This window comes from Suncus etruscus, chromosome 13, assembly GCF_024139225.1.
Source record: "Suncus etruscus isolate mSunEtr1 chromosome 13, mSunEtr1.pri.cur, whole genome shotgun sequence".
In the NCBI taxonomy this organism is placed as follows: Eukaryota; Metazoa; Chordata; class Mammalia; order Eulipotyphla; family Soricidae; genus Suncus; species Suncus etruscus.
In genome coordinates, this window is record NC_064860.1 from 28,769,191 (window position 1) to 28,793,158 (window position 23,968).

The 23,968-nt window shown below is 37.7% G+C and overlaps 1 protein-coding gene across 1 annotated transcript in view; it reads left to right on the forward strand.

The window, feature by feature from the left end:
• The window catches only part of SEC22A (SEC22 homolog A, vesicle trafficking protein), a 73,191-nt gene that overhangs the window by 15,534 nt on the left and 33,689 nt on the right, over nt 1-23,968 (forward strand). Inside the window, exons 2-4 of the mRNA XM_049785929.1 lie at nt 1,049-1,249; nt 12,644-12,807; nt 14,079-14,273. Of these exons, the coding sequence (XP_049641886.1) occupies nt 1,068-1,249; nt 12,644-12,807; nt 14,079-14,273 (541 nt within the window). The 5' untranslated portion in view covers nt 1,049-1,067. The remainder of the gene's footprint in view (nt 1-1,048; nt 1,250-12,643; nt 12,808-14,078; nt 14,274-23,968) is intronic.

A 23,968-nucleotide genomic window follows, 5' to 3' on the forward strand; every position in this document is an offset into this window, starting at 1 on the left:
TTTAATTAGTTCTTGCGTTTCCTTCCTCATTGCTGCTTTTAGGTCGCTTTCCCACAGATCTGTGTGTTTTGGCGGACTTGGAAACTTGTAAAGGTTTGTCTCCGTATCTTCAGATCTTAGGGTTCTCTTTGATTTACCCATATTTCCTTGTGTTTATTGCTGTGCTTTAGAGTGCTGTTTCTTCCAATTTCAGCCTGTTTTGATCCCCTGTGGGGTGGGAATGGGTCCCCTCCCTGAGGGTGGATCTAGTGGTACTGTTGGGTGGGCTTGTTGCGGTTTGGCTCCTCTTGTGCTCTTTCTGTGGTCTGATTCGTTGCTTTGCCTTATTGTTGCCAGCTATTTCTGGGAGGCAGGAGATTCTCGACGGGGGGCGGGGCTCTTTCACGCTGTCCGCGTGGCTGTGTGGAACTTCCCTACCTTCCCGTGGGCAAAGGAGCCCCAGCAGGAGCAGTGCAGCCGTTCGCGGGGTCGGAGTGGGTGGGCGGACCTTCCCTACCTTCCCGGGGACACGGGAACCCCAGCCGGAGGAAGGGAGCCGTTCGCGTGGTCGGGGCGGGCGGGCGGAGCTTCCTTACCCTGCCGGGGGCTAGGAGACCCCAGCCGGAGGAAGGGAACCGTTCGCGCGGTCGGGGCGGGCGGGCGGAGCCTCCTTACCCTGCCAGGGGCTAGGAGACCCCAGCCGGAGGAAGGGAGCCGTTCGCGCGGTCAGGGCGGGCGGGCGGAGCTTCCTTACCCTGCCGGGGGCTAGGAGACCCCAGCCGGAGGAAGGGAGCCGTTTGCGCGGTCAGGGCGGGCGGGCGGAGCTTCCTTACCCTGCCGGGGGCTAGGGGACTCCAGCCGGAGGAAGGGAACTGTTCGCGCGGTTGGGGCGGGTGGGCGGAGCCTCCTTACCCTGCCGGGGGCTAGGAGACCCCAGCCGGAGGAAGGGAGCCGTTCTCGCGGTCGGGGCGGGCGGGCCGACTTTTTTTTTTTTTTTTTTTTTTTTACTATGTATACGCTTTGGCTTTAATTTTTTTAAATCTAATCCTAATTGTTCATTTTATTTTAGGTCTTCTCTTTTGGTTGAAATGTCTATGATTTTGTCTGCTTCCGTCATTCGTGTTAGAGATGGACTGCCACTTTCTGCCTCTACTGACTATGATCAAGGCACCGGCATGCAGGAGTGCAGAAAGTATTTTAAAATGCTCTCAAGGAAACTCGCTCAACTTCCTGATAGATGTACACTAAAATCTGGACAGTATAACATTAAGTAAGACTTTAATTTGTTTATTAGAATCGCTTACTTAGTGATTGCAGTCTTAATGAAGTTAATGTGGTAGCAATGGAAATTAGTATTTGCTTAGGAAATCTTAAGCTAAGAATCATGTTTCTGAACATTTGCTAAGTTGTGTTATTATTTTTGCAGCTTTTCTATGTTTATATCAGTCTCCTGAAAATTTTATACGTCTGTAAAGTTATGCATAGATTTTTATTGGTGTTTTTCACATGCTCAGGCAAACAGTAATGGAAATCAATAAAATCTAGGGGCCGGAGCGATAGTGCAGCGATAGGGCGTTTGCCTTACACCCAGCTGACACAGGACAGACCTCAGTTTGATCTCCAGCTTCCCATAAGGTCCCCCAAGCTAGGAGCGATTTCTGAGCTCATAGCCAGGAGTAACTCCTGAGTGTCACCAGGTGTGGCCCCAAAACTAGACAAAAAAATCTAATATGTTACCTACTCCCAAAGAACTTAAAACTTTATATTCTAATGAAGGTATTAGCAATCATCACTATTGTATATAAAGACTGAAACTGGGCAGTGGGTTGATGGTGTCAGGAGCCTCTCTGAGGTGACATTTGAGCAGAGACCTAAAAAATGAGAAAGAAGGTGGTCATATGAAGGATGCTAAGGACGAAGAGCAAGTCAAAGGTAACAGCTAGTGCAAAAAGATCAAGGAGTGTAAAAAGAGAAGCAAAGGTATAGAAGCAATAAAACAAGTAGCAAAGGGGCAAATTATGTTGGGCTTCTAGGAATTTGGTTTGAGTTTGGTGGAATAGGAAGCCATTAGAGAATTTTAAACTATAGATTACCTAGCAAGACTGGGTTTTAAGTAAATATGGCTATTCTATGAAAAATGGACTTAAAGGGATAAAGTGGAAGTATATCATTTGGGAGACAAAGAGAAACTCAGAAGTGATAGTTATAACTAGAACAGAGATAATAATGAGAAGTGGCTGGATATAGACTGAATTTGTTTTGGTTTTTTGTTTTTTGGGCCACACACGTTTGATGCTCAGGGGTTACTCCTGGCTAAGCCCTCAGAAATTGCCCCTGGCTTAGGGGAACCATATGGGACCCCGGGGGGATCGAACCTCGGTCCTTCCTTGGCTAGTGCTTGCAAGGCAGACACCTTACCTCTAGCGCCACCTCGCCGGCCCCTGAATTTTTTCTTTAATCCGAATGGGAAATGGGATGTAGGGAGGAGAATCCAGAATTATCTTTCAGTATTGGGCCTGAGGAATGAAAGGAATGAATAATGGTTGGATATGAAATGCATGAGACTTGGGGATGTTTCCCCTAGTGGCAAAAATTAAGTTCTTTTTGTACATGCTAAAGTTGGAGATAACCATTAGAAAACCAAGAGACATTTCTAGACAGGTTGCTGGATGTTAAAGTCTGAAGTTTGGTAAAGGGCAAGTGTGGAAATTTTGGTTTGGTGCATCAGCTTAAACTTTGTAATTAAAACCATCTTGGAGAACAAATATAGGAACTAAATTAGAGAACATCGAACTCAAGTTGTTTGATACCTATTGTGAATGCTATAGAGAGTTAGATAAGAATAAGATCCCTGCAGAAAAAAGAAGAGGAGTTCATTAATGAAATGAGACACGAGACTTGTTCTAAAGAATCAGTAAGATTTTTACTAAGGCCATGAGAAGAGGACATTTCAAGTCTCATGGGAGTTAGGGGCTGGGAGATAACACTGGGAAATAGCACTGCAATAAGGATTAGCACATGCAGATGTTGGACTTGGGTTTGATTCTTTGCACCACATGCTCCCCCAAGCACTGTTGGATGTTGTCCTGGAGGCTCCTCATATCACTGGCATGGCTTGGGCGAACATTGAATCACTACATCACTTAGCTAAGAATCACCAGTGGGACCCCTGTGCCTCCTGAGTACCACTTGAGCTTCCTTTTACTTAAATAAAAAGATTGGAATTCCACATAGTAGATTGTTGTGGTGAGATAGTCAAGGTGAATTGTGATTTATGGATAGTCATGGAAAATGTAAATATTTAATATGGGGCCAGATCATGAATTTTTCTGAAAATTCAGATTGAGGAATATTATAGTAGGTTATATAGACACTTGTAACCACAGGATTGAGGGAAGTGAACTGATAAATAGAAGCATCGCTAAGATAATGGATTCTAGGAAATTGGAAAGGCTAAGGAGAGCAGGTCAACTTATAATTAGGAACTGGACTGATAAGATATAAATACAAATAAAAAAGAAAAAAAGACACTACAAAATAAGAAACACAGGGCTGGAGAGAGGATAGCAGTTAAGACAGTTACATGCAGCCAACAGGGTTCAATTCCTGGTCTCCTGAGCACTGCTAGGAGTAATTCCTGAATGCAGATGCCAGGAATAACCCCTGAGTCTCATATATGGCTCAGATATGGCCCCAAAACAACAACAACAACAAAAACAGATATGACCCTCCCCAAATAAAACAAAACCCCAAATAGTTAATATGATAAAATGGAATACTGGAGATGAGAGAGGAAGGATCAAAGATTACTAAATCAGTGGAATTAGACAGAATGAAGTCTTTGGAAAAGATCACTTAAGCGAGATGAGAAAGGTGGAGATAACAAAGGTCTATTTTGAGTATTTTAATTGATATTGGGAAAGGCAATTCAGTCAGTTGAGATATAGAGATTTTGGAATTAACTGCCTAACATTGAAACTGTGATGGTAGAATGCCTGCTGAGCTTGAGAGACTTAAAATAAAACCTCAGAGAGTGTCCGTCCAATTACTTGGATCACTTGGGTAATAAAAAGATAATACGTTGTTATCTTTAATTGGGTTTTCTGATATTTTAAGTAGAAAATATAATTAAAATATACCTGAAACTGAATATTAACCTATTTCAATGTTTTAGAGAAAAATCTTGAAATTTATTATATGAAAGTCATTTTTTTTATGGTGACCTGAGTTTCTTTGTTTAGTGCTATAGACAGATGTCAGTATTGTAAAAGATTGGCTTGAATACCTTTTTATTCTGGCAAATATCTGCACTTAAAATTTTTATTTTGCATGTTTTTTAAAATTCCTTTGCCATCTATCTTCTTTTAAAAGTAAAACAGAATGTAGTAAAATGTTGTCCCATTGTTGTGCACTCTAGATTTTGTACTTCATTTTATTTTATAAAAGATGTGAAGTCTTTGTACATACACACACACACACACACACACACAATCATGTATAGACATAAGAAAATTGTATTAAGGAAAAAATTAGATGGTGTTAGGGGCCAGAGATAGCACAGGATAGTCACTTGCCTTTTGCATGTAGCTGCTGTGGTTGTGACCCTGGTTTGAATCATTGGCACCACATATGTTCACTTGAGCACAGATTTAGAAATAGCCCTTGAATATCTCCAGGAGTGGCTTAAAGGTCCCCCTGTCACCAAAACAACAACAATAACATAGGAAAATAATACGTTATATATTATTGGAGATACAAACTATTTAGTTGATTTGTCAAATGTGGCTACTAATATTACTCTGATCTTCCTTAGATCACTAACAGAACTATGGGGTATTTACTAAATAAAAACATTGCTTTTCAATTACTGTGATCTGATACATATAGAGAGGAACAGTATTTGGATAGCATTCTCCTAGTAGTCATAACTAAGCTTTTTATGGTTTTATTATAATATTCTTTAGTATAAGAAAATGTCATGAAGTAAAACATAATTTTGTGAGTTTAGGAGTGGGATAAACCAGTAGCTGTCTCACTTGGTCTGATCCAAGAATAAATATTTAAAGGAATAAATTGAATACATGATTTTCATAGCCTCATATGCTTGTTATTTATTTTTTTTGTGTGTTTTTGGTTTTGGGTCATACCCAGGGGTTACTCCTGGCTCTATGTTCAGAAATCGCTCCTGCCAGGCTCAGCGAACAATATGGGATGCCAGGATTCAAATCACCATCCTTCTGTGTGCAAGGCAAATGCCCTACTTCCATGCTATTTCTTCAGCTCCTATGCTTGCTATTTATTAACAAGCCTTTATGCTTGTTATTTTTGTTTTGTTTGGTATCTCCTGGCATTGTTCAGGAGAACATATGTAATGTTAGGAATTTAATCAGGTTAACTACACATACAAGACAAGTGCTTTACCTCTTGAACTATTCCTTTAGGCCTTGTGCATATTATTATTATAATTATTATATTTTGGTTTTGGGGCCATACCCAGGGAGCACTCAGGGGTTACTCCTGATTCTGCAATCAGAAATTGCTACTGGCAGACTCAGGACCATATAGGAATGCCAGGAATTGAACACAGATCTGTCTTGGGTTGGCAGTGTGCAAACCAAATGCCCTACCACTGTGCAGTCACTCTGGCTCCCTGCATATTATTTTTGTAACCACGTTTTTTTTTTTTTTTTTGTTCGTTTGTTTTTGGGTCACAACTGGCAGTGCTCAGGCATTACTCCTGACTCTATACTTAGAAATAGCTCCTAGCATCGGGGGACCATATGGGATACTGAGATTTGAACCACTCATTATTCTGCATGGAAGGCAAATGCCTTACCTCCATGCTATCTCTCTGGCCCCTTTGTAACCAAGTTTTAAAGAAGGTTAGGCAGAGAAGTTTTAGTTCCTGATAAGAAAGCAATATATGTATATGTATATATATATCAATATATGTATATGTATATATATATAATATATATATTATCAGTGTTTAGATGTCTCATTAGTTTGTTTCTAAAGCAGAATTTATGTGTTACCTAGTTTATTTTAAAATCTTATCTACCACCTTTTTTTTTCTAACCAATTTCCTAATTTCCGGGTGAAAATCACAGATTTGTAATAATAGCCTGGTAGCACAGTCTTAAACTGACACCAATCTGCTCTTAGACTGCCTGTACCATGTTTCTAAATGCTTCTCTTTTCCTCAAAACCCAGCTTATAACTTCCCTCCCCTATCTTCCTCACTGTTTCATTGTGTAATGATCTTTTATTCTTCACAGATCACTGTGAACAGGTTTATTTATTTATTTATTTATTTTGGTTTGGTTTGGTTTAGGGGCCACATCCAATAGTTTTTAGGGATCACATTTGGCTCTGCATTCAAGAATGACTTGTGATGGTGCTTGGGAAACCACGTAGATGCTGGGAAATCAAACCTGGGTTGGCTCTGTGCAAGACAAGCACTTTAGCCTCTGAACTATCTCTCAAACCCTCTAAATTTTTATGGTGAAATTACCCAGGGAAAAGAATTACAAAATGCCTCTCCCTTCTTTTCTCAGTTGAGAAATAATGGAGGAAAATGCATGAAGTCTGAATACAGAATAAGCACAAAGTCTAAAATTAGTGAAAGTATTATCTCTTTGGAGGTGAGGTTTGGTCGATATGTTATAGGGTAATGCAGCCCAAAATCTCTTTAGGGAAAGTTATATCCTCTTTTACTATTTTGTTTTCAATACTTAGAATCATGTTACTATGTGTTTTTTTTTACTGTTTATTGAGATGAGATAATTTTGCTTTTCACTGCTGTATATGTTGACTGCCTTTTTTATGAACTAACTATGACCTATGAGCATACATCCCTTTTTCTGTGTGTGTATTTTTGTTTGATGGGGGATGGGGTATACCCAGCAGTGTTCAGTACTTATTCCTGGCTCCACACTCAGGGATCACTCTTGGCAGAGCTTGGGGTGCCCAGTATTCAACTTAAGTTTGCCACGTGCAAGGCGAATGCCTTAGGTTTTTTTTACTTCTAATAGTTTCTGTGAGAAGACGAGTGTTAAGTGCAATAAACTTCTGGACTATAAGCATTAGGCAAACTAGAACTTACTTGTTACCATTATCTAGAAAAGTCAGGATCTTCATTCTATTGAATATGAAAGTGTTACACCTAAAGTAAAGTCTAAATCATGCCTTAGGTTTTTTTTACTTCTAATAGTTTCTGTGAGAAGACGAGTGTTAAGTGCAATAAACTTCTGGACTATAAGCATTAGGCAAACTAGAACTTACTTGTTACCATTATCTAGAAAAGTCAGGATCTTCATTCTATTGAATATGAAAGTGTTACACCTAAAGTAAAGTCTAAATCAATAGATAGTGTAACTTAGCAGAAAAAAAGAATTGAAGGATATTGAAGATACATTTTACTTCTGTGGGTTTTGTTTTCATTTTTGGTCCACACCAGACTATGTTCCTGGTGATTTTCAGGGGACTGCATATGTGCTAGGGATTGAACTTCTATTGACTGTATACAAGGCAAGAGCCTTATCCAATGTACACCCTATTGCTTCTCTGTGTTTTAACCAAAGTTTTGGGAATGAACTTACTTTTGGGTATTTAAATCATTTGATTCTTCTTCACCTTCCTGTTTTTCCTGTTTAATTTGTATCACCTGGCATGTTGCATATGACTAGTTAATGAGGTTAAATATAGTAAATAAAGTGGACCTATCCTTATTCATGGATAAATTAATGATTTTTGCTCTTTACCATTGAGGAATGATTGGAAGTTCTTTGTGTAAGAAAGTATGAAATTCCTTGTAGAATGTTATACACTCACTGTCCTGAGCTTTCTTTCTGGTTTTTATTTTTTTACTGAACCACTGATGCCAGGGTTTTGTTTTCACCCTGTTTCCTATTAAGTATATTTGTTGATAATAATCTATAAGGAATATTTGCTTTTAAATGTCAAACTTACATCCTTGCTCCCTGCCTTCCATGGCAAAGTTTCTGTTATCTCTTCCTTCATTCCAGTCATATCATTTATTATCATATTATTTTCTAAGGGGTTGAATGTCATGCATCTCTCCCCTCTTTTATGGTTATGTCATATACTCTCTACCTATGTTTTTAAATGTTGAATCTTCTTTTTTTTAATTTTATTTTTTTTTTTGGTTTTTGGGCCACACCCGGCGGTGCTCAGGGGTTACTCCTGGCTGTCTACTCAGAAATAGCTCCTGGCAGGCACGGGGGACCATATGGGACACCAGGATTCGAACCAACCACCTTTGGTCCTGGATCGGCTGCTTGCAAGGCAAACACCGCCGTGCTATCTCTCCGGGCCCTAAATGTTGAATCTTCTTACTGCAGAAACTCGTGATGAATTAATCCATAAAGGGTAGATCATTTGGAAATTATTCTTTGGAGTGTAATACAATTTTTTCTAGTTTTAAATAAAGTCTTCTATAAAAGTTTAAACATTTTGTTTTTTTTATTAAAATAAAGTAGTTTTTATTGAAAGAAAACTTACTTAGAAATATGTGAAACCGTGCCTAAAAGGAAAAAAGGGGGGAGGAAGGAAGGGAGAGAGGAAGAGAGACAGAGAGGGAGAGAAAGGGAAAGGAATGTTTGCCATAGAGGCAGCCTGGGTTTGGTTGAGGAGGTGGGATAGAAACTGGAGGCATTGTTGGCTGGAAATGTACACTGGTGAAGGGAGGGTGTTGGAAGAGTGTGTAACTGAAAATCAGTCATCAACAACTTTGTAACTGTGTACTTCATGGCGATTCAATAAAAGAAAAAAGATGTGAGAAGAGAAATAAAGGAAATATGTATTCAAGAAGGAACACAGGTTTCTCTTGAATGGAAATAGCAAGCAAAGAAACAAAGACAAGCAAGCAAGATTTTTGTTTTGCTTTTTTTTTTTTTTTTTTGCTCACACCTGATGATGCTCAGGGGTCATTCCTGGCTCTGCACTCAGAAATTGCCTCTGACAGACTTTGGATGCCAGCAATCAAACCGGGGTCCATTCTGTGTTGGCTGTGTGCAAGACAAACGCCCACTGTTGTGCTCTCTCTCCAGCCCCAGCAAGCAATATTTAAATATATTCAAGGTAGAAAACCGGCTTGAAGAGTAAGCCTCAACACTATTTTTTAGAGAATGTAAGTCAGTGTGAAGGTTTTATTTTGAACACTATACATAGCATTAAATAGATGAAAGATGACTCTTATACTGGAGAACTTGACTTCCCCTAGGAAAGTCATTCACTGGGTTAAGTGCCTACAAAGGAGGAACAGGTTTTCTGTGTATATTTGTACAGCTGGATATGTAATGCAAGTGCTAATTGGTACTGTTGCAACTTATACTTGGCTGTATACTTTGTCATTTGCCTTGCTGCACAGTATAGTTTGCTTCTTTATCTGGCTTACATGCCTTTGTTTTAGCTGCTTTTACAGTTATGTGTTACAAGTGTATGGCAGCAGGGACATTGTCTTTGACATCAGCACCAGTCCCGAATACTGGTTTTATTTGCTGTGCTTTTTTTATTTGCTGTGGAGTAAATAGCTAGTTTGATGCAGCAGACCAGAATTTTCCTGATACTCATCAGTGTTTGTTGATGTGTAAATTTCTTTCACAATTTATATATAAAGTTAGATACCAGAATTTACCTTCTTTACTTACTAATTTTGTTGGCTTTAGGAATCACTTGTTGTGGATATGTGATGGAATTAACTTCTTAAGTATATGATGGAAGAGATAATTCTCTCTCCCTGGAATTTAAATTTCTACTAGCTTTCTATCTGTTCTAGACACTTCAGATCCTGGAAAGGCATGTTTAAGTCTATGAGTGTGCAGTGGAGGGAAACAAAGGAAATAATAGGTGAAGTACTTTATAAAAGACTTCATATATGTTTAAGTGGTATAGAAAATGGAACCTGTTACTATTGCTAGTAATCCTCTGGTAGAAGGGCTAGTGCCAGATTATATATAAAATGTGAGTTAAATCTGTCTAAAGAGGCAAGCTAAATAAAGCAGGAACTTTCAATTGCTGGTTCAGATATTGGTGCTGGTCAGCAGGTGTGAAAAGGCTGAAAAACCACTGGGCTAAAGTATATACACACTGACATTTATATAGTGATGTTAGGATAGCTTATATGACTCCAAATATATTGTAGGTGTAAGTGTCAATGAGATGGTGGAAATCTCTTAGTCTGTCCCAAGTGATAATTAAAAAGCCTGAGTCTTTTGGTAGTAAAGGTAAAACTTACATGTACTTTTAGAAAACTAACTTTGCATTTCAAAGATAGAACACCATGGGGCCAGAGTGATAGCACAGCGGTAGGGCCTTGACCCAGGCTTAGTCTCCAGCATCCCATATGGTCCCCCGAGCCTGCCAAGAGTGATTTCTTGAGCACAAAGCCAGGAGTAACCCCTGAGTGCCATCAGGTATGCCCTCTCCCCCCAAAAAGGTAGAATATCAAAGGCCAAAATACTGTGAGAAGCTATAATAATATAAAATTCTTTTTAGGTTTTTCATAGAATATCAAGTAAATTATAGTAAAATAAAGATTCTCTAAAGATGCTAAACAATTTGAAAAGCAGGATTTCCTTCATTTTATATATTCTTCAGTTGAATTTTGTGCAAGCAAATTAATCAAGTAGGATATATGTCAGATGCCTGTGGTTTATTCTGTTATTTATATGGAAGTTTGGCAAAACCTTATTGTAACAAAATATGATTCTAGAAGCTTTATCATATTATCAGAGGATAATGAAATAACTCCTAGACAATCATCAATTGTCTTGTTCTCTAGTTGCTATGTCATATATTCTATTTGTGTCAGAGTTTTTACAATGACAGTTTTTTGTTCTTTTTTTTTTTTTTTAAGAAAATTTCATTTGGGAATGCACTTTTTCTAGGTTTGGGTTATTTTATAGAAAAAAATCTAATACTGTAGATTTTTTGTTTTTAATTTTGTTGCTATTTAGAAATAATTTATATATATTTATAATTTACAGAAAAGTTGTATAAGGAAAGTACAAATAAATACTGTTGCAGTTTCTTCTTTTATTATATTTTATCCCACCTGCACTATTATTTTATGTCTTATAGATAAATATAGAGAAACTGAATTAAAGCATACCAATTATCAAGCCCAATTTATTCCTAACTACTTCAGCACATTTTCTTTTTGTTTGTTTGTTTTTTTGGGCATACCCATTTGATGCTCAGGGTTTACTCCTGGCTAAGCGCTCAGAAATTGCCCCTGGCTTGGGGGAACCTTATGGGACGCCGGGGGATCGAACTGCAGTCCTTCCTTGGCTAGTGCTTACAAGGCAGACACCTTACCTCTAGCGCCACCATTCAGCACATTTTCTAAGACTAGGGATAGGCTTTTATTTTGCTATTTAACAGCTCTCAGTTCTAGGAAATTTAATTAGGTTTTTTTTTTTTACAACATTAAGGTTTTTTTTTTAACATTAAGGTTTTTAAAGATACTACTCTGTAAATATTATGCTATTGATTATACTGATATTCATAATTACACATTTTAAATGCCAAATGACTGAACTGTGGCATTCCCAGATCTCTCTAAGGGCATCATACTTGAAGTTTTGGGACATGACGGTACATTAGTGATATTAGAATATTTGACCAAGGTGTCATTCATTTTTGCTGTATAATATATGCCCTTCCAACTATAAGGAATCCATGAAAGACATATTAAAGCCATGCAAAATTTCCAGCCCCTCATCAAAATTTCCACCTAGATGTAGCATTGATTGTGCTTACTCAATTCAGTCTTTCCTGTTTGGGTTGCAAAGTGCTGACTTTCCAATTCTATAACTGCCACTGTATTTACCAGGAGGCACTCAGTAGTCTGCTAGAGTCCTTTTTTCCTCCCTCTTTTGTTTGTTTCTTTTTTTAACTCATATATTTTTTCTCCTGAGTTGTTGATAATTTATTACTATATAGAGAATTTGATTCTGGGTTCTGAATATTCTCAACTACACTGAAGTTGTTTTTCAGATTCTGCTGTTTTTTTTTTTTTGTTTTGTTTTGTTTTTGTTTTTTGTTTTTTCTTTTCTGGAGAGAGTGATTACAACATGCACAGGAATTTCAAAGAGTTCTTAATTCTTTTATTTTTAATTGGGTCACATCTGACAGTACTCAGGGTTTACTCCTGCCTGGCTCTATGCTAAGAAATCGCTCCTGGCAGGCTCGGGGGACCATATAGGATGCCAGGATTCGAACCATCGACCTTCTGCATGCAAGGCAAACACCTTAGTTCCATGCTATCTCTCTGGCTCCAAGAGTTCTTAATTCTAACAGGATTAAGTTTCACCAACTTGAGGGTAAACCTAATGTAATCTATAACCTTTATGTATTTTAATATTTTTTCTTGCTTTGTACCCAGAGGGACAAATATCTGACAAGTTCAAAATGTCATAGTGTGGATCTCTCTTTAGATACATTACATTATTTTTGCCTGCAGTTTCTGAACTGCTTACAGAAACATATTTTGTTATTATTTTTATTGTAGCATATAGTTCTAATATCTTCATTGGTATTGTAGCAGCAGTTTGTGATATGTGGAACCGATATTATGAAGCGATGAATTTACTGTGGTTTTAATTTGAAATTCTAAAACCCATTGTTTTTTACACTGTAGTTTTATTAGCTCTTTGGGAGTGAGCTACATGATGTTGTGCACTGAAAATTACCCAAATGTTCTGGCCTTCTCTTTCCTGGATGAGCTTCAGAAGGAGTTCATTACTACTTATAACATGATGAAGACAAATACTGCTGTCAGACCATACTGTTTCATTGAATTTGGTAAGGGCTTGATTTTTCCTTTTCATTATCCCATCTCCATCCAGTCATAAGTGATGTTTTATTAAATGTTCGTGGAGAGGGGGGCAGGGTGAAAAACAAAAACTCGGTACCTTGCATTTGATAGTCTAGAAATTGCAGTAACTCCTTCGTTTAGATGTCCATTAGAAAAAATTGTGTTTGATCTGTGAGAATATCGTGATAATTGATCTCAAGAATTAATTCTGGGGGCTGGAGCAATAGCACATCGGTTAGGCATTTGCCTTGCAAGCGTATGACCCAGGACGGACCTAAGTTTGATCCCCTGGTGCCCCATATGGTCCCCCAAGACAGGAGCAATTTCTGAGTGCATAGCCAGGAGTAAACCCTGAGCGTCACCAGGTGTGGCCCAAAAAAACAAAACGAAACAAAACAAAAGAATTAATTCTGGAGAGCAATGAGAAGATTATAAACTAGAGATTATAATCTAGTGTTTCTGTGTTAATCTTTCATAGTTCTGCCTAGTGTAGAGGCCAAATACAAGAACTCTATGGTCTCTATCATATTCAGCTTGCTATTGTAGTTCAGAGCAGCTAAAGCTATATTGAAAATAGACCACAGCGGTGTTTGCCTTGCAAGCAGCTGATCTAGGACCAAAGGTGGTTGGTTTGAATCCCGGTGTCCCATATGGTCCCCCGTGCCTGCCAGGAGCTATTTCTGAGCAGACAGCCAGGAGTAACCCCTGAACAGTGCTGGGTGTGGCCCAAAAAACAAACAAACAAACAAAAAAATAAACAAAAAAAAGAAAAAATATATGTGCCAGAGCATATTTGTAGTCTAATAAAACATTATTTACAAAGATAGTAGGCTAGGTTTGCCTATGGGCATTGGTTTGCTTGAATCCTGCTATAGGAGAAAAACAAAAATGCTTTATAAATAGTGAAAATGACAATCTTTTTTCAGACATGAAGTCCCTATAAAAGTGAAGACTGGTGTAAAGTTAAAGCTATTTTGTTTCTGTAGTACCTTAAAATAGATATAAAAGTACAAATGTTCTCATAGTCTTATAATATTCATTTCTTATTTAATAATAATTAACTTCTAGAATGAAAAACTAATATCCATGATATATTAGCCATTAAATACAAATAGCATTAGATCATTCCATGACAAGCTGAACAATTTTGGATAACAAATTAAACTATCTGCAAAATTTACTGTTAATAAATATCAGATACTCAAAGGGTTTAATTAACAAATGACTGCAAGGAAATTTATTATTTTATTTTATGTAGATAACTTCATTCAGAGGACCAAGCAACGATATAATAATCCCAGATCTCTCTCAACAAAGATAAATTTGTCTGACATGCAGACAGAAATCAAGCTGAGGCCCCCTTATCAAATTTCTAAGTGTGAACTGGGTCCAGCCAATGGAGTCACACCTGCATTTTCTGTTGACTATAAAGGTGCTGGCAAGATTTCTTCTGGTGAGTTATAGTTCTTAATATTTTGTCTAAAAAGTTGTTCTATAAGCTCCGACACATTGGAAAATGTGTCACTTTATTCCAATCCTTTAAAACAATTGTGTGAAAGAATATAGAAGTTCAAAATAATCATTTATCCTTGTGGTTTATATAGTAATATATCATCTAATGTTACTAATTAGGAATTTTGTCTTGGTTTTGAGCAATGCCTAGAGATGCTCAGGGCTTGGGTGGAACCATGGTATATTAGGAATCAAATCCAGCCTTTTAAGCTATCCCCTCTGGCTCAGGAAAATGCTTTAAACATAAGAACTACAGAGGACTCTTTGCTAGTAGGCATTTAAGAAGGCTTCTTTATACATTTTTTCTAGCGATGAAAAGTATAATACTTTATGTTTATAGCTGTGTGAAGTGCTTTGCATTAAGTAAAACAGATATATTCAAAGCCATAGTTCTTTTAGTTTCGAGGCCATACTTAGGGTGTTCATGTGTGGCTATTGCTAAAATGTGATGTCTGGGGAGGGGTTAAAATATGATATCTAAGCCACTACTCCTGCCTAAAACAAGAAATACTGTAGAACTAAAACTTCTGCCTAAAATCGGAGACCTCATTATTTTATAAGGTAGCACATGTTGTTGTTAAATTGCATGTTTTAAAAATAATTCTTCCTTATATTTTGAGCTAAGATCTGTTCTCTATAATGCTTACTAGTTTGTCCATGTTCTGTGATCTTCTCTAGTCATTACTTCAGAGTTTTGCTGTTGTTGTTGTTGTTGTTGTTGTTGTTGTTGTTGTTGTTGTTAAAACTGTATTTTGTCTGGGGCCACACAGCAGGGTAGCCCCGTTGGGGTGATGGATGGAGTAGGGGGTAAAGCTGCCTGACCAATAGGCGGGCTACACCAAGAAAGCAGAGCCCCACAGACCCTGCCCAGGTGAGGGGCACACCCCAGCAGATCCAGGAGTCCCACAGCTGCGGTCAAAGCAGAGTGCCTGTAGGCAGGGCCAGGTGGGCAGTCCATAGGGAGGAACAGGAGGGAGGAAAAGAGGGGGAGGAGAAAAGAGGGGGAGAGCAAGAGGAGGGGAAAGGAGGAGGAAGTTGGGAGAGTAGCGAGGAAGAAAGGAGGGGAGAGGAGGCTGTGGAGGAAGAAAGAGGAGGAGAAAGGGGAAGAGGGAAGAGGTGGGGTCAAGAGGGGTGGGTACTTCAGAGTTTTAAAGTTAACAACTCTGAGTCTTTTCTGCTGGATAGTTTTATTCACCTCTATAAAATACTCTATTTTGTTAGCTATTTTGTCTGTTGTTTTTGGAAACTGTCCTGTCCTAGAAACTTATACTCTATTTGCATTGGTTTATTATAATTCTTCAAATTTTGAATTTAAGACTAAAGACAATACTCCAAATTTGGCTTATTAATAAAAATTTTGAGATAAATTAGGAAGCTGACATCATCAAAAATAATTTAGCCAGCCAGGAATGAATTAAATAAGAAAATAGCAATAATAAGTCACAGAACAGTATCAAGAGTAATTACTATTAGTATTTTTTGTTCGTTTGTTTGGTTTTGGGTCACACCTGGCAGCACACAGGGGTTACTCCTGGCTTCACACTCAGAAATCGCTCCTGGCAGGCTTGGGGGACCATATGGGATGCCGGGATTCGAACCACTGTCCTGCATGAAAGGCAAACGCCTTACCTCCATGCTATCTCTCCAGCCCCTACTATTAGTATTTGAAGTTTTAGTTTCTAGCAAAAAATTGTAAGACATCCTGAGGAAGAAGAAAGTAAAATTTATACATGGGGGAGGGGAGTAGGAGAGAAGCAGGTAATAGAAATTGCCAATAAGAGTGACCAGATGTCAGTTTCAGCATACTTCAAAGTAGCTGTTATAATTATATTCAGAGGACTAATGGAAATTATTATTAAATAAATAAGGTGATGATGTCACATTAAGTAAGTAATACCAATAAAAAGAAAACAAAGAAAAGAATCAGTAAAAACGATGGAACTTAAAAAATGCAACTAAATTTAAAAATTTACAAACAAGGTTGAGAGTAGATTTGAACTGACAGGAGAAATAAAAATCGAAAAGACTTATTGCAGGAGCTGGAGAGATAGCACAGCAGAGGGGCATTTGCCTTGCTTGTGGCCAATCTGGGAAGGATCTGATTCGAATCCTGGCATCCCATATGGTCCCCCAGCCTGCCAGGAGTGATTTCTAAGTGCAGAGCCAGGAGTTACCCTGAGTGCCACTAGGTGTGGCCCAAAACCCAATCAATCAATCAATCAATCAATAAATAAATAAAGTTAAAAAAAAAGACAAGACATTGTACAATAATAATACTATCCAAAAAAATAGGAAATAAAATCAGAAACATGTGGGATGTTATGGGATTAATAGGATTGATCTGTTTATACTTCATTCACTATACACCATGTTACTTATTCATTGGATGGAATCATCTTTGAATGTATCTTTGAATGTAGCACTTTGGATTGGTGCTGATAACACCTAATCCCACCTCCAGGTGTGAAGATGTGTGTGTGTGTGTGTGTGTGTGTGTGTGTGTCTTATTTTCCAGACCACCATCTGATTTCAGACCTGCATCTCTCCAGTCTTCTGGTGTTTGAACTTGAGGACTTAATTCAATTTAGGATGTTGCATAAGGATACTATCATATTAATGATGGGAAAACCAAAGAGGAGAGGAAGAAGTAGAAAACATATTTGAAGATATAAGTGCTGAAAAAGTCCCAGTTTTACTCAAAAATATAAGGAAGCTTTTCTGAAAATCTAATGAGCTCCAAATAGATGCACACAAAAGATGCACATGGAGATAATATATTAAAAAATGATGAAAGACAAAAGATAGGGAGAAAATCTTGAAAGAAATAAGACAACTGTACCTAATGAGATTAATCACCAACTTTCAACACAAATAATGTATCAGAGACAGTGAGATAAGAGATGTCCAAATGTTCATAGAATGAATTTGACCATCAAAAATCCTTTACCCGGGGCCGGGCGGTGGCGCTGGAGGTAAGGTGCCTGCCTTGCCTGCGCTAGCCTAGGACGGACCGCGGTTCGATCCCCCGGCATCCCATATGGTCCCCATATGTTGCCAGGAGCAACTTCTGAGCGCATAGCCAGGAGTAACCCCTGAGCGTCACAGGGTATGGCCCAAAAACCAAAAAAAAAAAAAAAAAAAAATCCTTTACCCATGAAAGCTATTTTTCAAACTGGAGGTGAGGGCCAGGACTGACTCAAGAGCTTAGCACCTGTCTGGCATGTGTGAGGCCCTGGATTTGGTTCCTAACATTGCATTTCCCCTGAGCACTACCTGTTGTGACCCTAGTGGTCTCTTTTAACAACAGTCACAGTAAAGTGAAGGTGAAATCATGACAATTTTAGATAAACTGAAGTTGAGATAATTTGTTGCTGGTAGAGCCTCTTTACAAGGAATAGTAAAGCAAGTTCTTTAGGCTGAGAGCATGTGATCCAGAAAGTAATTTGAATCTGCTCCAAAAAGAGAAATTGTAAAGGTGATTATAGAAGATAGAGAAAATTCATTTTTCTTCCCAACTGATTTTAGAAGCAATCATATAAAACATTATATAATGTATTGTTGGACTTTTAATATACCAAAAGTAATTTATTTTCTAATAACAGCACAAAAGTAGATGGGAGCAAACTGTACTGTTAAGGAAATCACTCCAGCTGGTAATTTCAGTCCAAATGAAGCAAGCTAGAAATACTTAAAAATTTATAAAATATTATTTCTTTCCTTTTATTTTCTTCTTGAAAAGGCATAAATTTCTAAAGTAAATAGTTAAAACAATACAGTTTTTGGGTTTTTAACATTTATACGTATAATTTATTGCAGCAGTGCCACAAAAGTGGTAGCAAAGGAATAAAAGGAATAGAGCTATATAAGAATAATGTTTATGGTTCAGTGGTATTTAGTGTAATCTAAGCTGTTTCAGTTTTAGATGTATAGGATGTTTCAGAGCAACTAAGCTAATAGAAAAATAGTGAAAATTGCTGCTCTATAAAGTTTTTACTTGATGCTAATAGTAGTTAAAGAAGAATGAAGTTTAAAAAAAGGCACTCAAAATATAGAAATGCATAACTTGGCAAATGTAAGCATATATATCAATAACAACAATACCTGTGAGTAATTTATTGTTTGTTTTTTTGGGGGCATACTGAGCATTGCTCAGAGGCTAATTCTACCTCTATGCTTGGGAGTCAGCCTTGGTGTTGCTCCAGGGACAATGTCGTACCAGGGATCAAATCCTAACCTCTTGCAAAGCATCTATTCTAGCCCATTGATCTATCTCTCTAGTCCTGGTGAATAATTTATTTTTTTAAATGAGTAGATAAAATGTTTCCATTAAAAGGAAGATTTATGAGATGTTTTTAAAATCCATATTCAATGTAGTCTGCAACAAAATACCAGTGATATTCTTTCAGTATTAAAACAAAAAGTCTTGAAATTATTTGGAACTTTTTACAAAAGACCTGAATAGGAAAATTACCATGGCATGGAATGGGGTGGTGATAGTATGGGGGCCTGGGACATGGGGACAGTTAGAGGGAAGCTAGCACTCTGGTGATGGATGTAGTGCTGATGTGGTTTATTTTAACAACCTTCCCATTAACATGTAAACCATGTAAACCCATGGTGCATAAAATAAAATGAAATTGAAAAGAAAAATACTGACTAGGGAAAACACTCCTGAGAAATAAGAACAAATATGGAGGTATCAAAGCCTCTGACTTAAAACTGTACCACAACATCACAAAGAATGAGAACAGTCAGTGCTGGCGGGTATGTGAAGAGAAAGGAACTCTTATCCACTGCTGGTGGGAATGCCATCTAGACCAACCTCTATGGAAAGTGATATGGAGATTCCTCCAAAAATTGGAAATTGAGATTCCATTCGACCCAGCTATTCCACTCCTAGGGATATACCCTAGGAACACAAGAATACAATACAAAAATTCCTTCCTCACACCTATATTTATTGCAACACTATTCACAATAGCCAGGCTCTGGAATCAACCAAGATGCCCTTCAACAGATGAATGACTAAAGAAACTATGGTACATATACACAATGGAATATTATGTAGCCGTCAGGAGAGATGAAGTCATGAAATTTTCCTATATGTGGATGTACATAGAATCTATCATGCTGAGTGAAATAAGTCAGAGGGAGAGAGACGCAGAATAGTCACACTCATCTATGGGTTTTAAGAAAAATAACAGTCACTTTTGCAACAATCCTCAGAAACAATGAGAGGGGGGCTGGAACTTCCAGCTCACTTCAAGAAGCTCACCACAAAGAGTGGTGAGTGTAGTTATAGAAATAACTACACATAGGGGCCGGGCGGTGGCGCTGGAGGTAAGGTGCCTGCCTTGCCTGCGCTAGCCTAGGACGGACCGCGGTTCGATCCCCCGGCGTCCCATATGGTCCCCCAAGCCAGGAGCGACTTCTGAGTGCATAGCCAGGAGTAACCCCTGAGCGTCAAATGGGTGTGGCCCAAAAACCAAAAAAAAAAAAAAAAAAAAAGAAATAACTACACTGAGAACTACTATAACCATGTGAATGAATGAGGGAACTGGAAAGCCTGTCTAGAGTACAGGTGGGGGTGGGGTGGGATGGAGGGAGATTTGGGACATTGGTGGTGGGAATGTTGCACTGGTGAAGGGGGTGTTCTTTACATGACTGAAACATAATCACAATCATATTTGTAATCAAGATGTTTAAATAAAGATATTAAAAAAATAAAACTGTACCACAAAATGATAGTAATTAAAACAATGTAGTAATGGAATAAATTATTACACATAGATCAATGAAGCATAGTTGAGCTTCAGAATAAAACAACAGATATGTAGACAACTAGTTTACAACTTAGAAGCCAAGAGCTTAGAATGGAACAAGTAAATTCTCTTTAATAAAAGAAAACTCAGTCACTAATGCCATATTTAAACTCTGATTCAAAATGAACTCAGGATTCAGAAATAAGGTTTGATATGCAATGCATAGAAAAATATAGATGATATATTCCACAGCATCAGTATTAAACATGTTTTGAAGACTCAACTTCAGTGACAAGAGAAATAAAATCAAGAATAAACAAGGGGTTATATGAAACTAAACTTCCAGACATTGAGAGAAACTTGCATCAAAATGAAAATACAGCCTATTGAATGGAAGGATATATATATACCTGTGTATCATTTGTCTGACAGAAAGTTTAATGTGGGTAGACACATTTAAAAAAAAGAGAAAAGAGTTTAACATTTACCTTTTACAAAGTCATAAAACTCAGCAATCAAAAAACAAACTGATTAAAAAATGAGTAGAAAAATCTGAATTAACATTTTCCCAAAGAACACATACAAATATTTAAAAATTTTTATTTAAGATGCTGTGATTTAAAGTTTTTTGCATACAGTATTACAACACCACAGCATCACTAGCATATTTGCTTCCCTCTACCATTGTCTCATGCTGTGTCCCCCCTCCCTCTATCTGTCAAGCCCCTCGCCATTGGTAAGAGTAGTTCTGTAGATCAGTTATCACGTTTTGTTGCCTTTGGCCATTTGTTATCCCCTTATATTTATTTCTGACCCATTGTAAGAGATCATTTTCTATTTATCCCTATTCTTCTGGCTAACTTCACTCAACATGATCTTCTCCAGATCTATCTATGTAGCAGCAGATTGTGTGATTTCATCTTTTCTTAGAGTCATGTAGTACTCCATTGTGCATCTGTACCATAGTTTCTTTATTCAGTAATCTAGAATACATACAGATATTAATAGACATATTTGATGTGTTGTATTTTGATAAGGCTTAAGTTCTAGATTTTGTTGTCTAAATGTGAGTCCTGTTTCTGGATTCACATATGCCTTTAGGAAGTTTGTTTTTCTATTTTAGTTACCTCATCAATAAAATGAAGAATATCTTAGTCTTTTGTTGTTGGTTTTTTTGTTTGTTTTTTGTTTGTTTTTTGGAGGGGGAGGGCACACCCAACTGTGCTCAGGACTGACTTTTTTTGTTTTTGTTTTTGGGTCACACCCGGAAGCCCTCAGAAATTAATTACTCCTGGCTCTAAACTCAGAAATCACTTCTGGCAGGTTTGGGGAACCATATGGGATGTCAGGATTCGAACCATCGTTCTTCTGCATGCAAGGTAAATGCCCTACCTCCATGCTGTCTCTCTGGCCCCTCAGGACTTTTGACTCTCCACTCAGAGATCACTTCTGATGGGCTCAGGATACCATATAGAGTAGCAGGGATCAAACCTGGATTGACCTCATGCAAGGACACTTTAGCCAACCACAGAAAATGTATTCTCAGGCTGAGAGATAGCACAAGCGGCGGAGTGTTTGCCTTGCACGCGACCAACCGTGGACGGACCATGGTTCCTGGCATCCCATATGGTCCCCTGAACCTGCCAGGAGAGATTTCTCGGCACAGAGCCAGGAGTTACCTGTGTGCCGTTGGGTGTGACCCCCTCCCCCGCCAAAAAAAAGAAAATGTATTCTCTTTATTCAGGGATCACTCTTGGCGCAGTGCTGGGACTTGAGCCCAGAATAGACATGTACAAGGTGCCCTCTTTACTATCTTTCCAGCCCTGAAATAGTACTCTTCTTAAGTGCCCATGGGGCATCTTTAGGATACATTTTATGCGAAAGTCATTGAAATAAAAAAACTTCATAAATTTTTAAAAAGAATAGAAATAGTAAAGAACCCTCCTGTAACTAAAATTGATAAAATGAGAAATCAGTAGCAAATTTGGAAAGTGCAATTTATGGAAATTAAATAATACATTCCAAAATTATGAATGCATTGGAGAATAAAGCAAAGGGTTAATTTATACTTTGAAATAAATGAATGAAATGAGGATAAAACTTATCTGAGATGCAACTAAATTATGTTTAGAAGGAAAATTATAGTTACAAATGTAAGAAATATCTCAAATGAATATACCATGACCTTCTACCTAAAGATACTGGGAAAAGAAATACTTAAAGAAAAACTTAAAGCAAGCAGAAAGAAAATAGCTAGTAAAGTTAAGAGCAGAATAAAAGAAAGTAAAATTGAAAACTAAAAAACAATAAAGAAACACCAATGAAACAACCAAAGGTTGGTTATTTGAAAAGAACAAAATTGAAAAACCTTTAACAAAGAGAGGACTTAATAGAATCAGAAATGAAAGAAAAAACACTACAACTGACCTCACAGAATAAAAATAACTTGAAATTGAACACTAGACCATTTGTATGCAAGTGAATTAGACAACTTTGATGAAATGGACAGATTCCCAGAGAGATACAAACTACTGAGATTGACTAAAAGAGAATAGAGCTATTGCATATACAGACATTGAATTAGTAATATAAACTATTCAAAAGAAAATTCCAAGTCCATATAAGTTCATTGTAAATTTAGTAAACAAAGGATCAACCAATTCTTTATAATCAGTTTTAGAAATAAAACAACAAAAATAGGAGTGAAAATTTTCAACTCATTCTCTGAGGCCAGATACTGTATCCAGATATGAGATCCTTTTGCTAAAACAAAGTAAAGATACCACATGAAAAGTAGAGATCAGTGTCTTTTGATTTATTTATAATTTTTAATTATTTTTTTGGAGGGTTCACACCCGGCAGCGCTCATGGGTTACTTCTGGCTCTGTGGTCAGAAATTGCTCCTGGCAGGCTCAGGGGACCATGTGGGATGCCGGGATTCGAACCTCCATCCTTCTACATGCAAAGTAAATGCCCTACCGCCAAGCTATCTCTCCGGCCCCAAGTGTTTTTTTTAAAAATATACATAACGGGCCCGGAGAGATAGCACAGCAGTGTTTGCCTTGCAAGCAGCCGATACAGGACCAAAGGTGGTTGGTTCGAATCCCGGTGTCCCATATGGTCCCCCGTGCCTGCCAGGAGCTATTTCTGAGCAGACAGCCAGGAGTAACCCCTGAGCACTGCCGGGTGTGACCCAAAAACTAAAAAAAAAAAAAAAAAAAAAAAAAAAAAAAAAATATACATAACAAGATACTCAACAAAATATGAGCAAATAAAATTTAGCAACATATACGGTAGATACCTTAATAAGCTGAGATTTATTCTAAGAATTCAAGTAAATAAGTTATTAAATAAATACAGTTACTTTGTAAGTATATTTAATCAATATAATCAACAGACATTATATGACTACCATCAATATATTAATATAATAGTTATCAATAGATAAAAACCCTGTGATTATACAAAATGAAAGCATTTGACAAAATTCAGCAACCTTTTTTTTTTCTTGTTGCTGTACTCTTTCTTTTTTTTTATATATTTTATTTAAACACCTTAATTACATACATGATTGTGTTTGGAATTCAGTCATGTAAAGAACACCACCCATCACCAGTGCAACATTCCCATCACCAGTGTCCCAAATCTTTCTCCTCCCCACCCGACCCCCAAATTCAGCAACCTTTAACTGAAATAGCACTCAATTAGGTAAAGGATTTAACCTGATAAAAGCCATCTTTATTTAATATTATATTTCTTTTTTTTTGGGGGGGGGGTGTTTGGGCTACACCCGGTAACGCTCAGGGGTTACTCCTAGCTATGCGCTCAGAAGTTGCTCCTGGCTTGGGGGACCAAATGGGGCACGGGGGGATCG